At 43.2% G+C, this 14,655-nt stretch overlaps 1 protein-coding gene across 3 annotated transcripts in view; it reads left to right on the top strand.

The window, feature by feature from the left end:
• Window positions 1–14,655, top strand: part of SACM1L (SAC1 like phosphatidylinositide phosphatase) — a 449,760-nt gene that overhangs the window by 253,671 nt on the left and 181,434 nt on the right. For all 3 annotated transcript variants that reach the window (XM_073549855.1, XM_073549857.1, XM_073549856.1), the window contains one exon: window positions 7,121–7,189. In XM_073549855.1, the coding sequence (XP_073405956.1) occupies window positions 7,121–7,189 (69 nt within the window). The remainder of the gene's footprint in view (window positions 1–7,120; window positions 7,190–14,655) is intronic.

The following is a 14,655-nucleotide window of genomic DNA, read 5'->3' as shown; positions in this document are numbered from 1 at the left end:
GTCAGGACGTACTTAATGGGCAGAGATGGCACATGATGCGCTTCTGTCACAAGGTAGAAGAGGGAGCTGCAGGGTTTCCTGTGCTCCTGCCCCATGTCTCCTGAGATGTCTAAAAGGGAATTTTTCATTAGTAACAAACCTCTTAAGCCATTTATAAGTGCAGGCAGGTCATAGGAAGCTAAATTACCAGTGTGAAACATGTAGATCAGGAGAACAGGCTCAGCCAATACAAGTGTCTCACTGGTTTTGCCCTTTTTCATTTAAAGGGAACCTGTCACCAGGTTTAACCTATATGAAATATGGCCATCACCTTTCAGGGCTGATTTATAGCATTCTATTATGATGCATGAAAGCCCCCTATCTGACCTGTAAGAGAAGAAAAGGAACTTTTATTATACTCACCTGCAGGGCAGTCCAATCCGAGGGGAGGTTAATGTTCTTGTTTTGGCGCCTCCCATCTTCTTATGATCGTTGTCTTCCTTCTGGCTTTGTATGGATGACGTATCCCTGTGTCATCCACATAGTCTCCTCTGCATCATGCTGCTGCGCTAACGCACTTCTCTGTCCTGTTGTAAAATTGCGTGGTCACAGAGAGACCTTGACGCGTGGCTGCTCCAGCGCATGCACACACATTCAGTGAAGCTGGGTACATACACCCGAATTCAGAACTCGCGTGCGGGGAGCCTCCCCACACTGCAGAAGCATGGGTTTTTACAACATATTTTAAACCGTGTTAGTAATGCAGATTGCGTCACTAAAAACGCACTTGCGACAGTTTAGTTGCTACAAATGACATGACAGGTTCCCTTTAAAATAAGCTCCGTGATGTAGGGTAAAACGAAAAGAGCAGCAGAATCAGGGGAGCGAATGGTCTCTTTATTAGTCCCAGTACGATCCAACAAAAATCATATCATAGGCAAAAAAAACTTCAGCACCGAAAAGACTATGGCGAACGAAGATCATAATATAAGTGAATATTTTATTTTGATCCGTTTCCACCAAAAATGGCATTGATCAAGGACATCTAAAATGCATATAAGTACCATCAGAGGTATATTAGCACATATAATGTGATAAACACAAGACAGACAAATAAAAAAAATGTATAAAAATTATATGCAAAAAAAAAAACCCAGGGGTGTTGAGAACAATTAATAAATAATAAGCAGGTAATACATAATTGAGAAAAAGTGAGTGGAGTGGCATTTCTGAAGGAGGAAAAAATGGAGGGTGGAGGGATCAGGATTACATAGAGTCAAGGAGCATAATGAAATCGGGCATAGTATTTAGAGAACTGCTTACAATAGACATAAATCACATTAGTACAAACTAGCATAATCATCACAGGATAGTAGTCAAATGCATTGAGGTATAGGGAGAAGAGACCTAAAAGTAAGGGAGATCTTAATTTATTATTTTGATCAGAGTTTGATTTGCATAATCGACCTGATTCTCTCAGATGAGCGAATATAAAGTCCTGAGTTCAAACCCCACCAAAGACAACATCTGCAAGGAGTTTGTGTGCTCTCCCCGTGTTTCCACACTCCAGAGACATACTTATAGGGCGTTTAACCCCTTCATGACCACCAATACGTCTTTTTACTGACCTGAGATATAAGAAAATATCATCCCCACACAGGTGACAATCCAGCAGCTGTCGGCTGTCCACTATAGCTGACAACTTGCTGTATCACAAATGATTAGTGTTCGCACCATCCAGATCTGTTTAACCCCTTATTTGCTGCTGTCAAAAGTGACTACATCTAATAAATGGTTAATAGATTGTGGGGGCTTCTGCTTTAATCTAATTGACACACCGTGATCATGATTGTGTGGTCCTGATGTTTGCCATAGCAGTTCATGGCCAAATAGCCCCCTTTAGAGTCTCCCGGCTATAGCGGCCAGTTCAGATGTCAGCGTCATTTAGGTGGTAAGCAAACACTGTTTCCTTCCTGCTATACCACTTTGCATTAATTCCTGAAAATCACCTGAAGCGTTAATAAACTACCTGACAGCAGTTTTCAATATGTCGAGGGGTGCTGTTTTTAAAATTGTATCACATTTGGGATCTTCCAATATCTAGGACCCCCAAAGTCACTTCAAACCTGGATAGGTCCCTCAAAAAAATAAATTTTGTAAATTTCCTTAAAAAAATGAAAAATTATTGCTACATTATTAAACCTAAAAGGCTAATAAAATAAATTAGCGTTTTAAAAATGGTGCTGATGTAAAGCAGGCATGAGGGAAATGTTATTTATTAATGTTTTTGTGTGATATGACTATCTAGATTAAAGGGATAATCATTCAACTTTTGAAAATTGCAATTTTATTTACATTTTTGTCAAATTTCTGAAACTTCTATATAATAATAAATGCCCTAAGCAACTTCCGGTTGTAACAACTTCCGTCCAGTTGTAACCGGTGACGTCACCGCACACCTCTTTCCATGTTAACCCTCAACACACACACTCCACTCACCTTTCACCATCTCCACTCACGTCCACTCACGCTTTCACTCCACATACGACCCTTTCTCTCACTCCGTCTCTCATACTCACGCCGTCATCGCCGCTGATCCACGATCCCCGACATCATCTTCCGCCGGCGCCATCCTGGATCCAGACGTCCTCCACGCCGGCGACATGTTCTTGCGGCGACGCCATTTTGGATCGGCGAAATCCCGCGATAGTCAAGATGGCGTCGCCGCAAGAACATGTCGCCGGCGAGGACGACGTCGGGATCCAAAATGGCGTCGGCGAAAACTCGCGTGATTTCACCGACGCCATTTTGGATCCCGACGTCGTCCATGCCGGCGACATGTTCTTGCGGCGACGCCATTTTGGATCGGCGAAATCCCGCGATAGTCAAGATGGCATCGCCGCAAGAACATGTCGCCGGCGAGGACGACGTCGGGATCCAAAATGGCGTCGGCGAAAACTCGCGAGATTTCGTCGACGCCATTTTGGATCCCGACGTAGTCCACGCCGGCGACATGTTCTTCCGGCGACGCCATCTTGACTATCGCGGGATTTCACGATACTCAAGATGGCGTCGCCGCAATAACATGTCGCCGGCGTGGACAACGTCTGGATCCAGGATGGCGCCGGCGGAAGATGATGTCGGGGATCGTGGAGCAGCGGCGATGACGGCGTGAGTATGAGAGACGGAGTGAGAGAAGGGGTCGTATGTGGAGTGAAAGAGTGAGTGGACGTGAGTGGAGATGGTGAAAGGTGAGAGGAGTGTGTGTTGAGGAGTGTGTGTGTTGAGGGTTAACATGGCAAGAGGTGTGATGCTATCGCATCCTCCCGATGCGATAGCATCGGGCCATAATCTAGTTTTATAAATAAACACAAAACTTATCGACCTAAATTTACCATTATCATAAATTAGAATGTGCCACGAAAAAACAAACTCAAAATCAATGGGATTTGTTGAAGCGTTCCAGAGTTATGACCACACTAGATTAAGGCCCGATGCTATCGCATCGAGAGGATAGTGACACACATCTTGCCATGTTAACCCTCAATACACACACACCTCCTCAACACACACTCCTCTCACCTTTCACCATCTCCACTCACATCCACTCACTCTTTCACTCCACATACGACCCTTTCTCTCACTCCGTCTCTCATACTCACACTGTCATCGTGGCTGCTCCATGATCCCCGACATCTTCTTCCGCCGGCGCCATCCTGGATCCCGACGTTGTCCACGCCGGCGACATGTTCTTGCGGCCATGCCATCTTGAGTATTCTGAAATCCTGCGAGTGGACATTAGTGGAGATAGTGAAAGGTGAGAGGAGTGTGTGTTGAGGAGTGGTGTGTTGAGGGTTAACATGGCAAGAGGTGTGCTGTGACGTCACCAGTTACAACTGGACGGAAGTTGTTACAACCCGGAAGCTGCTTAGCGCATTTATTATAGTAGATTAAGGCCCGATGCTATCGCATCGAGAGGATAGTGACACACCTCTTGCCATGTTAACCCTCAATACACACACACCTCCTCAACACACCACACCGCCTCAACACACACTCCTCTCACCTTTCACCATCTCCACTCACGTCCATTCACTCTTTCACTCCACATACGACCCTTTCTCTCACTCAGTCTCTCATACTCACACCGTCATCGTCGCTGCTCCACGATCCCCGACATCTTCTTCCGCCGGCGCCATCCTGGATCCCGACATTGTCCACGCCGGCGACATGTTCTTGCGGCCATGCCATCTTGAGTATTCTGAAATCCTGCGAGTGGACATTAGTGGCTCACCATTGTCAGTTTGAAACACGACTGCTACTTCACTGACAGTGGGATTATTGTAGCGTCGAGGGTCTTGAGTACGATCTTGTTTAATAGCCATAGTGATGTTTGGCATGACAGTTCCGTTTTGTAGAGATTTAATTTTTTCTTGTTCTTCCACATCACGTAACATTTGATAAGCTTCCACAAAAGGATTAATAGTTTGGATTTGAAGGGCAATAATGTTCATCAATGTAGGATGACATTTTTGATTTTCTTTACATCGTAAGCGTTGTTCGTTTGCGGTAGTGGTATCGAGAATGTAAAATTGGGCAAATGCGCGTTGCTGGTCATCTGAGGGATGTAGTGTTTCAGTTCTATGATAGATCTGGCCATGTATGCGGAAACAGTATGGGCCATATCCAGGAGGTGGTGAAATATTTGCACCCATGGAGGCAAAAGCAAAGGAACTGTTAATACTTCGAATATTATCCATGAAATTTTTGCTAAATTCACTTTGCCCTTTCAGCAAACATGTAAAGACATCAGGGTATTGTAGTATGGGTACATGGACTTTACCCTTCTGACAGCAGAGCGTAAAGTTGTTATCAGAAGGTATCTCTGCTACAAAATGCAAAGCTTCGCAATGCTCACATACATGGGTCATGTCACCACAGCTGTGTTCGGTAATACTATTTTCATCATTAGTGAAAATGTGAGGTTGTAGTAGAAGTGCATGTCCAACCGATGGGGTGCGCCTAGTTTTGAGACCAACGTATATTTGTCTTGGTTGCACTTTCTGCGGGCTAACTGCAGCTTGTATGTGAAGAAACTGTGTGTTGGTATTGACTAATGGTGGTATTGATAGGGCAGAAACAGATTGCTGATTAGTTATGTCAGTGAACGGCATATGGCATGAAGTGTGGTAGTAACTTGTTCCACATGCTGATGTGGAAGCATCCTGTTGTGAGTCTACTAATAATGATGAGGAAGAAGCCGTCTGTTGTTGGCGGTGATGGCGTGTAGAGGCTTCTTCAGCCAATGTAATAGATTTAGAGTTAGGGGATTCGTGTGTGAGACGACGGCGTTTATAAGCCTTAATCTTGTCAAGTCGATGCTGTTTTTCCTCAGGAGTCTCATTAGCACGGCGTTGTTTTTGTCGTAGTGCTAAAGCTGCTTTCCTTTCACTGGCATTGGCATACTTTTTGTTATGACTCATGTTGGCACAGGTAAAGGAGTCTATTTGGCAGTTATCTGGCAGTGAAGAAGGCGTCCTGGAGTATTGTAGAGTAAACAGATACTAATTGACCCTGTAATTGCCCAGCAGTAGTTATGAAGTGGTAGTGGCAAATTGGCCCTGTAGTTAGACACCGGCAGAGGAGCAATGCAGCAGTAGTTATGGCGGTAGAGGCAAATTGATCCTGTAATTAGACACCGGCAGAGGAGCAAGGCAGCAGTAGTTATGGCGGTAGAGGTAAATTGGCCCTGTAATTAGACACCGGCAGAGGAGCAAGGCAGCAGTAGTTATGGTGGTAGAGGCAAATTGGCCCTGTAATTAGACACCGGCAGAAGAGCAAGGCAGCAGTAGTTATGGCGGTAGAGGCAAATTGGCCTTGTAATTAGACACCGGCAGTAAACAGGCAGATGACCAAAGCAGCAGTAGTTATGGCGATAGAGGCAAATTGGCCCTGTAATTAGACACCGGCAGAGTAGCAAGGCAGCAGTAGTTATGGCAGTACAGGCAAATTGGTCCAGTAATTAGACACCGGCAGTAAACAGGCATAGGACCAAGGCAGCAGTAGTTATGGTGGTACAGGCAATGCCAAGCGTCCGCACAGCAAGTCGGCGTGAGGTAAATGACGCAATTTCACGAATGCAAGATGGCGTCGGTGAAATCTCGTGAGATTTCGCCGACGTCGTTAACACCTCTTGCCATGTTAACCCTCAACACACCACACCGCCTCAACACACACTCCTCTCACCTTTCACCTCCACTCATGTCCACTCACTCTTTCACTCCACATACGTTCCTTTCTCTCACTCCGTTTCTCATACTCACACCGTCATCGTCGCTGCCCCGACAATTTCCTCCGCCATCCAAAAAGATGGCGTCGGCGAAATCTCGCGAGATTACGCCGACGCCATTTTGGATCCCGATGTCGCCCACGCCAGCGACATGTTCTTGCGGGACGCCATCTTGGATATCGTGAAGTCCCGCGATATTAAAGATGGCGTCGCCGCAACAACATGTCGCTGGCATGGGCGACATCGGGATCCAAAATGGCGTTGGCGTAATCTCGCGAGATTTCGCCGACGCCATCTTTTTGGATCCCGATGTCGTCCACGCCAGCGACATGTTGTTGCGGCGACGCCATCTTTAATATCGCGGGACTTCACGATATCCAAGATGGCGTCCCGCAAGAACATGTCGGCGGCCTGGAGAACGTCTGGATCCTGGATCGCGGCGGCGGAGGAAGATGTCGGGGCAGCGACGATGACGGTGTGAGTATGAGAAACGGAGTGAGAGAAAGGAACGTATGTGGAGTGAAAGAGTGAGTGGACATGAGTGGAGGTGAAAGGTTAGAGGAGTGTGTGTTGAGGCGGTGTGGTGTGTTGAGGGTTAACATGTGCGTGTGTGTGTGGTGACGTCACCGGTTACAACTGGACGGAAGTTGTTACAACCGGAAGCTGGTTAGGGCATTTATTATTATAGATAAAGTGACAGTGGTCAGAATTTAAAAAATTGGCTCTGTCACTAAGGGGTTAAATTGTGAGCCCCTTTTGGGACAGCAATGGTAAAGCACTGTGGAATATGATGGCACTATATAAGCAATGCATAATAATAATAGGTGTTTTTTGTTTTTCATATTTTTTCAGATGGATGGATTTCAGCGACATTTTGACTCACAGATAATTAGTTATGGAAAACAAGTTATAATTAACTTGGTAAGTGTTTAGAATTTGTTTTGAGTTGAAAGGGCATTTCCAACTAATATAGAAGGAAGCAACTTGTATGTCGTATCACTGTCCACTTGTGAAAAGCTGAAATGTATTTTCATTATATTTTATTCTGCAATATACCGGTAATATTTCAGATTTTCTAATGTCTCAGAGGAGACCTGATTTATATGTATAAACATGTGTAGTCAGTACAAAGGACTGGCACACAACTTATTCTTTCCAAAGACCGTACTAAGGACCAGGGGGCACTCATTTTTGATTGAAGTCAGACCATTCTGTCAGCTAAATAGGAAAGGGTTCTTTACAGTTAGAGCAGTCCGACTGTGGAATGCCCTTTCAAAAGAGGTAGTAATGGCGAACAGTATGACAGCCTTTACCATCCGAGCCGTATCCATACGTCCCTGAGATCTGGTACTTACTGACCTGGAACATATGGATACGTCCCGGCGAACTCCTGCACCGCTCCTGGCACTTTAACCCCCTAAATGCTGCAAACTAATGCGATTGCAGCATTTCAGGAACAGGCAGAGAGAAGAAAGCCCCTCTGCCCTATGATCAGAGATCATGTGATGTCATCGCTGGGTCCCGATCGTTGCCAAGGTGACCTAATGTTGTCATGGTAACATCCAGGTCACGTAAGCTAGCAAACTTGATGAAGCAACTTTGTCCGTGCACAGCTAACAGTTTTCATAGCATAGTGTTGTGAGTTCATTTTCCCCTTCGTCACTGAGGTCTGGTGAACTCCCTATTCTGGTATAGGAAGGTAATGAGCCTGATTATCAGGCACCTGAGCCTAATGATGATGACTGGCTGAGTGGAGTCACGGACTGGATATAAGGCTGCCGACGCCCTTCTGCCCTGCGGGTGATTTCTCTGTGGACTTCTAGGAGACCAGTCTGATTCCTGCTCCTCTAAAGCTAAGTTTTCTGCTTTGCCTTTTTGTTTTTGTTTGCCTTGCTTTTCTGGATTCTTCCATTCCCTGCTGGGGTGAGCTGAATCTCCTTTTGCCGGTTGCTCTGTCTTCAGAATATTCCTGAGTACTGACATAGTCTTTTTGAAGCCTAGCGTCTTCAGGGCCTTTTTCACTGTCAGTCTGTTGGCTCTTATTTTCATAGGGTTTTTCATAGATTGCAGACAGCAGCCTTCCTGTCCTTTCCTATCTAGTTAGCTTGGGCCCCGTCTTTGCTCAGTCTATCTTTCTGTCTGTGTTAGTGTTCTTTCTTCTTGCTTCACCGTCATTATATGTTGGGGGCTGCCTTTTGCTTTGGGGTCTGCTCTGGGTCAGTTTAGATTTCCCTTTCTGTCTTTAGGCTATTAAGTCCTCCGGCTGTGATCGAGGGGTCTAGGGCATCGTAGGAACCCCCCACGGCTACTGCTAGTTGTGTTGATAGGTTCAGGGGTCTGCAATCCGATAGCTGCCAACTTCTCTGGTTTTCTGGACTTAGCTAGCATTTCTGTTTTTGCCTCCTACGGTGACTCATTCATAACAGCATAGGAATGCTCCTGCATCTCTGTGCTATACAAGCAATCAACCTGTAAAAGTGAAAGTCCCATAGTGGGACAAAGTAAAAAAAAAAAAATTTTACTAAAAATTAAAAAATTGTAACTATTAAAAAAAATCAAGATAATAAAAAAAATCAAAATATATTGTACGCATGAATAAATATTTTTATGAAAAAGAAATATAAGCAATAACAGTACACATTTGGCATCACCTCATCCGCATTGACCCAAGCTATAAAACTGTCCCACTAGTTAACCCCTTTAGTGAACACCATAAAAAAAACAAAAAAACCCAAAAAACATTGCTTTATCATTATACCACCGAACAAAAAGTGGAATAAAACGCGATCAGAAAGAGTAATATAAATATTGGGCCCGCTTCTTTTTTTTGTTGGGCCCGCTTCTTAACATATTTATTAATGACCTTGTAGGGGGCATATGGAGTAGAATTTCAGTATTTGCAGGTGACACTAAACTCTGCAGGGTAATCAATACAGAGGAGGACAATTTTATATTACAGGAGGATTTATGTAAACTAGAAGCTTGGACTGATAAATGGCGAATGAGCTTTAATGGGGATAAATGTAAGATCATGCACTTGGGTAGAACGAACAAGATGTATAATTATGTGCTTAATTGTAAAACACTGGGCAAAACAGTCACTGAAAAAGACCTGGGTGTATGGGTGGACGACAAACTCACATTTAGTGGCCAGTGTCGGGCAGCTGCTGCAAAGGCAAATAAAATAATGGGATGCATTAAAAGAGGCATAGATGCTCATGAGGAGAAAACAATTTCACCTCTATATAAGTCACTAGTGCGACCACACTTAGAATACTGTGTACAGTTCTGGTCTCCGGTGTATAAGAAAGACATAGCTGAACTGGAGCGGGTGCAGAGAAGAGTGACAAAGGTTATCATTCGCATATTATAGTGAGGTTTCAGGCCCAGCTTCACCCTCCTCTCCCCCCCAGTAGGTCAAATTGCCTCTCCATCAACAATCCTCTTGATGGCATCCCAGAAGTATCCAACCATGGACCCCATATTCTCTCAAATTTTTTCATTGTTTCACTTTTTGTATATACCCTTTTCCAGACTAATATTATTTATCCTATTTTTCAAATCGCTAATCAGTGGAGGTAAGGGATTAATCCATTTGGATGCGATATTTTTCCTGGCTTGGAATAAAATGCATGATATTCCTCTATTTACTGGATCAAATTTCATGTCATCTAATAATCCCAATAGACATTTTTGGGATCTGGTTGAATAACAATTTTATAGACTTTCTTTATGATAGACAGAACTTTCCAGTATATCCTCCCAGTTCCAAACATTCCCACATCATATGTAATAATCCCGCATCATCCATTTTACATCTTGGACGCTTAGCATCAGTTCTATACCCTAAACTCTATAAGAATCTGGGCGTCTTGTATTTCCTATGCATTAATATAATTTGAGAAAAACTCTCGTTTAAAGATAGTTGAGGTATCAGATCCAATGCCAAACTCCATTGATCTTCTGAAATCTACCCTATAACTTCCTCCCATTTTTGTCTAGCTAATGTAATGAAGGGTAGTTTTTTTAAAAATTATTTAGAAGAAGTCTGTATATATCAGAAATACAGTTCTTGGTATTTCCTTTTTACAATACCAGATTAATAAAGGAATTATCTGTCCGCAAAGGGGTCAATTTTATTTGTGCATTAAATGAGTGAGTAAGCTGCAAATACTGATAGAATTGTTTTTGTCAACCTAAATTCCTCCTTCAATTGATCAAATGATTTTAATATACCATCACATAATTTTTGTTGTACCGAAAGTATTCCTTTATTCATCCAGTTCCGAAATCCCTCTAGTTTATAGGACTCTGCATATTATTTATTAAACCATATACCGTAGGTGTATATTCATTAGTTTCCTATTACCATTAAATGTTTACCTCTATCCCACACCTTATAGAGTAATGCTAGTGCTGGGCATATTGATTTCTTATCCACGTTATTTAATTCAACCAGATGAATAGAGATATTCCATGGTGTCCCAGAGGTAATAATCAGCTTCATAGAACTATTTGAATTTACAGTACTATTCCAGCTACTAAAATTCTGTAGTTGTGCTGCAACGTAATATATTAGCGCATGGGGGACCGCCAGTCCACCAGACTCCTTGTCACTTTGTAAGTGCTAAAATTTTATTCTTGCAGATTTTTTTTTTCAAAATGAGAGAGTGAAACATACTATGAACTTTCTGAAAATAAGAACTAGGGATCCATATAGGGGCATTATGCAGAATATAATTGGGGCATCAATATAATTTTTAAAACGTTTCCTCTCCCCACAGCTGATAGTGGTAGTCTACACCATGCTTCTATTTTCATTTTAAACCTTTCCAGAAGAAGGTGTAAGTTCGGGGATGTATAATCGTGAGGTTTTCTTTGTAGTATTTATACTAAAGTATTTAAATAACTCCACTATTTGTATCTGAGTATGTTCCAGTATAACCCAGCTAGGGGGATTATCAATTGGTAGAAGAATTGACTTATCCCAGTTAATTGATAGGCCTGACCATTTACCAAACTCTTCAATGATATTCATAATAGAATCAATATGTTTTTGGACATCACCTATGTATATCAACAAATCATCTGCATACAGGGATACCCGTTCATCTAAATTACTATATTCAAAACCCACTATATCCAGGATGGAACGTAACATACAGGCCAAAGGTTCAATGGCCAATGCAAAAAGGGGAGACAATGGACATCCTTGCACTGTGCCCCTCCCCAACGCAATTGTATCAGGTAAAAGACCATTGGTTCTTATTTTAGCATGAGGCCCAGAGTACAAAAGTTGTATATATGATAAAAATTTAGGACCCACCCCCAATTGTTTAACCCCTTTCCTACATTAGACGTACTATTCCGTCCATGTGACCTGGGACCTAAGTCCCAAGGACAGAATAGTACGTCTAGCGCGATGAGCTGCACTCACGGGGGAGCGCAGCTGATTGCGACCGGGTGTCAGCTGATTATCACAGCTGACACCCGACACTGTGTCAGGGGCGGTCACGGACCACCCCCGACACGTTAACCCCTGGCACACTGCGATCAAATATGATCGCAGTGTACCGGGGGTTTAGGAAGCATCGGCAGGGAGGGGGCTCCCTCCGTGCTTCCCTGAGACCCCCACAACCGCAATGTGCAGCGCTACTGCGGGGGTCTCCTTCCCTGCAGGTCCCATAATCCGAAATGGCGGCGGGGACCTTCGGGGGGCCTGCAGGGAGGCGGCTTCCTTATGCCTGCAAAGCGCCGGCATGAGGAAGCCTGCAGCACTGCCTGTGACAGATCACTGATCTGTCACAGCAATCTGTGATGTGACAGATCAGCGATCTGTCACATGACAGTGATGTCCCTCCTGGGACAATGTAATAAAGTTAAAAAATAAAAAAAAGTGTAAAAATAATTTATAAAAAATCGGTAAATTAAAAAATATATACAGTGGGGAAAAAAAGTATTTAGTCAGTCAGCAATAGTGCAAGTTCCACCACTTAAAAAGATGAGAGGCGTCTGTAATTTACATCATAGGTAGACCTCAACTATGGGAGACAAACTGAGAAAAAAAAATCCAGAAAATCACATTGTCTGTTTTTTTTTCATTTTATTTGCATATTATGGTGGAAAATAAGTATTTGGTCAGAAACAAAATTTCATCTCAATACTTTGTGATATATCCTTTGTTGGCAATGACAGAGGTCAAACGTTTTCTGTAAGTCTTCACAAGGTTGCCACACACTGTTGTTGGTATGTTGGCCCATTCCTCCATGCAGATCTCCTCTAGAGCAGTGATGTTTTTGGCTTTTCGCTTGGCAACACGGACTTTCAACTCCCTCCAAAGGTTTTCTATAGGGTTGAGATCTGGAGACTGGCTAGGCCACTCCAGGACCTTGAAATGCTTCTTACGAAGCCACTCCTTCGTTGCCCTGGCGGTGTGCTTTGGATCATTGTCATGTTGAAAGACCCAGCCACGTTTCATCTTCAATGCACTTGCTGATGGAAGGAGGTTTGCACTCAAAATCTCACGATACATGGCCCCATTCATTCTTTCATGTACCCAGATCAGTCGTCCTGGCCCCTTTGCAGAGAAACAGCCCCAAAGCATGATGTTTCCACCACCATGCTTTACAGTAGGTATGGTGTTTGATGGATGCAACTCAGTATTCTTTTTCCTCCAAACACGACAAGTTGTGTTTCTACCAAACAGTTCCAGTTTGGTTTCATCAGACCATAGGACATTCTCCCAAAACTCCTCTGGATCATCCAAATGCTCTCTAGCAAACTTCAGACGGGCCCGGACATGTACAGGCTTAAGCAGTGGGACACGTCTGGCACTGCAGGATCTGAGTCCATGGTGGCGTAGTGTGTTACTTATGGTAGGCCTTGTTACATTGGTCCCAGCTCTCTGCAGTTCATTCACTAGGTCCCCCCGCGTGGTTCTGGGATTTTTGCTCACCGTTCTTGTGATCATTCTGACCCCACGGGGTGGGATTTTGCGTGGAGCACCAGATCGAGGGAGATTATCAGTGGTCTTGTATGTCTTCCATTTTCTAATTATTGCTCCCACAGTTGATTTCTTCACTCCAAGCTGGTTGGCTATTGCAGATTCAGTCTTCCCAGCCTGGTGCAGGGCTACAATTTTGTTTCTGGTGTCCTTTGACAGCTCTTTGGTCTTCACCATAGTGGAGTTTGGAGTCAGACTGTTTGAGGGTGTGCACAGGTGTCTTTTTATACTGATAACAAGTTTAAACAGGTGCCATTACTACAGGTAATGAGTGGAGGAAAGAGGAGACTCTTAAAGAAGAAGTTACAGGTCTGTGAGAGCCAGAAATCTTGATTGCTTGTTTCTGACCAAATACTTATTTTCCACCATAATATGCAAATAAAATGAAAAAAAAAACAGACAATGTGATTTTCTGGATTTTTTTTTCTCAGTTTGTCTCCCATAGTTGAGGTCTACCTATGATGTAAATTACAGACGCCTCTCATCTTTTTAAGTGGTGGAACTTGCACTATTGCTGACTGACTAAATACTTTTTTTCCCCACTGTATATATTCCCTAATAAATTAATTTTTTGAAAAGTACACATATTTGGTATCGTCGTGTCCGTAACGACCCGCCCTATAAAACTGTCCCACTAGTTAACCCCTTTATTGAACCCCTTAAAAAATAAAAATAAAAAACAAAGCAAAAAATAAAGCTTTATCATCATACCGCCGAACAAAAAGTGCAATAACGCGTGATCAGAATGACAGATATAAATTAACCATGGTACCGCTGAAAACGTCATCTTGTCCCGCAAAAAACGAGCCGCCATACAGCGTCATCAGTGAAAAAATAAGTTATAACTCGCAGAATAAAGCGATGCAGAAATAATTATTTTTTATATAAAATTGTTCTCATTGCATAAAAGCGCCAAAACACAAAAAAAGACACGCGGAACGGTGTAAACGCACCCCCCAAAAGAAATTCATGAAACGCTGGTTTTTGTTCATTCAGTGTCCCAAAATCGGAATAAAAAGCGATAAAAAAAAGTCACGTGCCCGAAAATGGTACCAATAAAAACATTTCCAAAATGGGGTCACTTGTTGGGGGTTTCCACTGTTTAGGCACATCAGGAGCTCTCCAAACTTGACATGGAATCCGATCTGAATTCCAGCCAATTTTGCAGTGAAAAAGTCAAACTGCGCTCCTTCCCTTCCAAGCTCTGCCATGCGCCCAAACAGTGGTTCCCCCCCACATATCAGGTATCAGCGTACTCGAGGACAAATTGCGCAATAACTTTTGCAGTCCAATCTCTCCTGTTACCCTTGGTAAAATAAACAAAAACTGAACCTGAAGTAAAATTTTTTTTGTGAACACTTTGTTATTACACTGGTTTACAAAA

This window comes from Dendrobates tinctorius, unplaced genomic scaffold, assembly GCF_039654945.1.
Source record: "Dendrobates tinctorius isolate UK_male_01 unplaced genomic scaffold, ASM3965494v1 ptg000162l, whole genome shotgun sequence".
NCBI lineage: Eukaryota > Metazoa > Chordata > Amphibia > Anura > Dendrobatidae > Dendrobates > Dendrobates tinctorius.
This window is presented reverse-complemented; position numbering and strand designations above follow the sequence as displayed.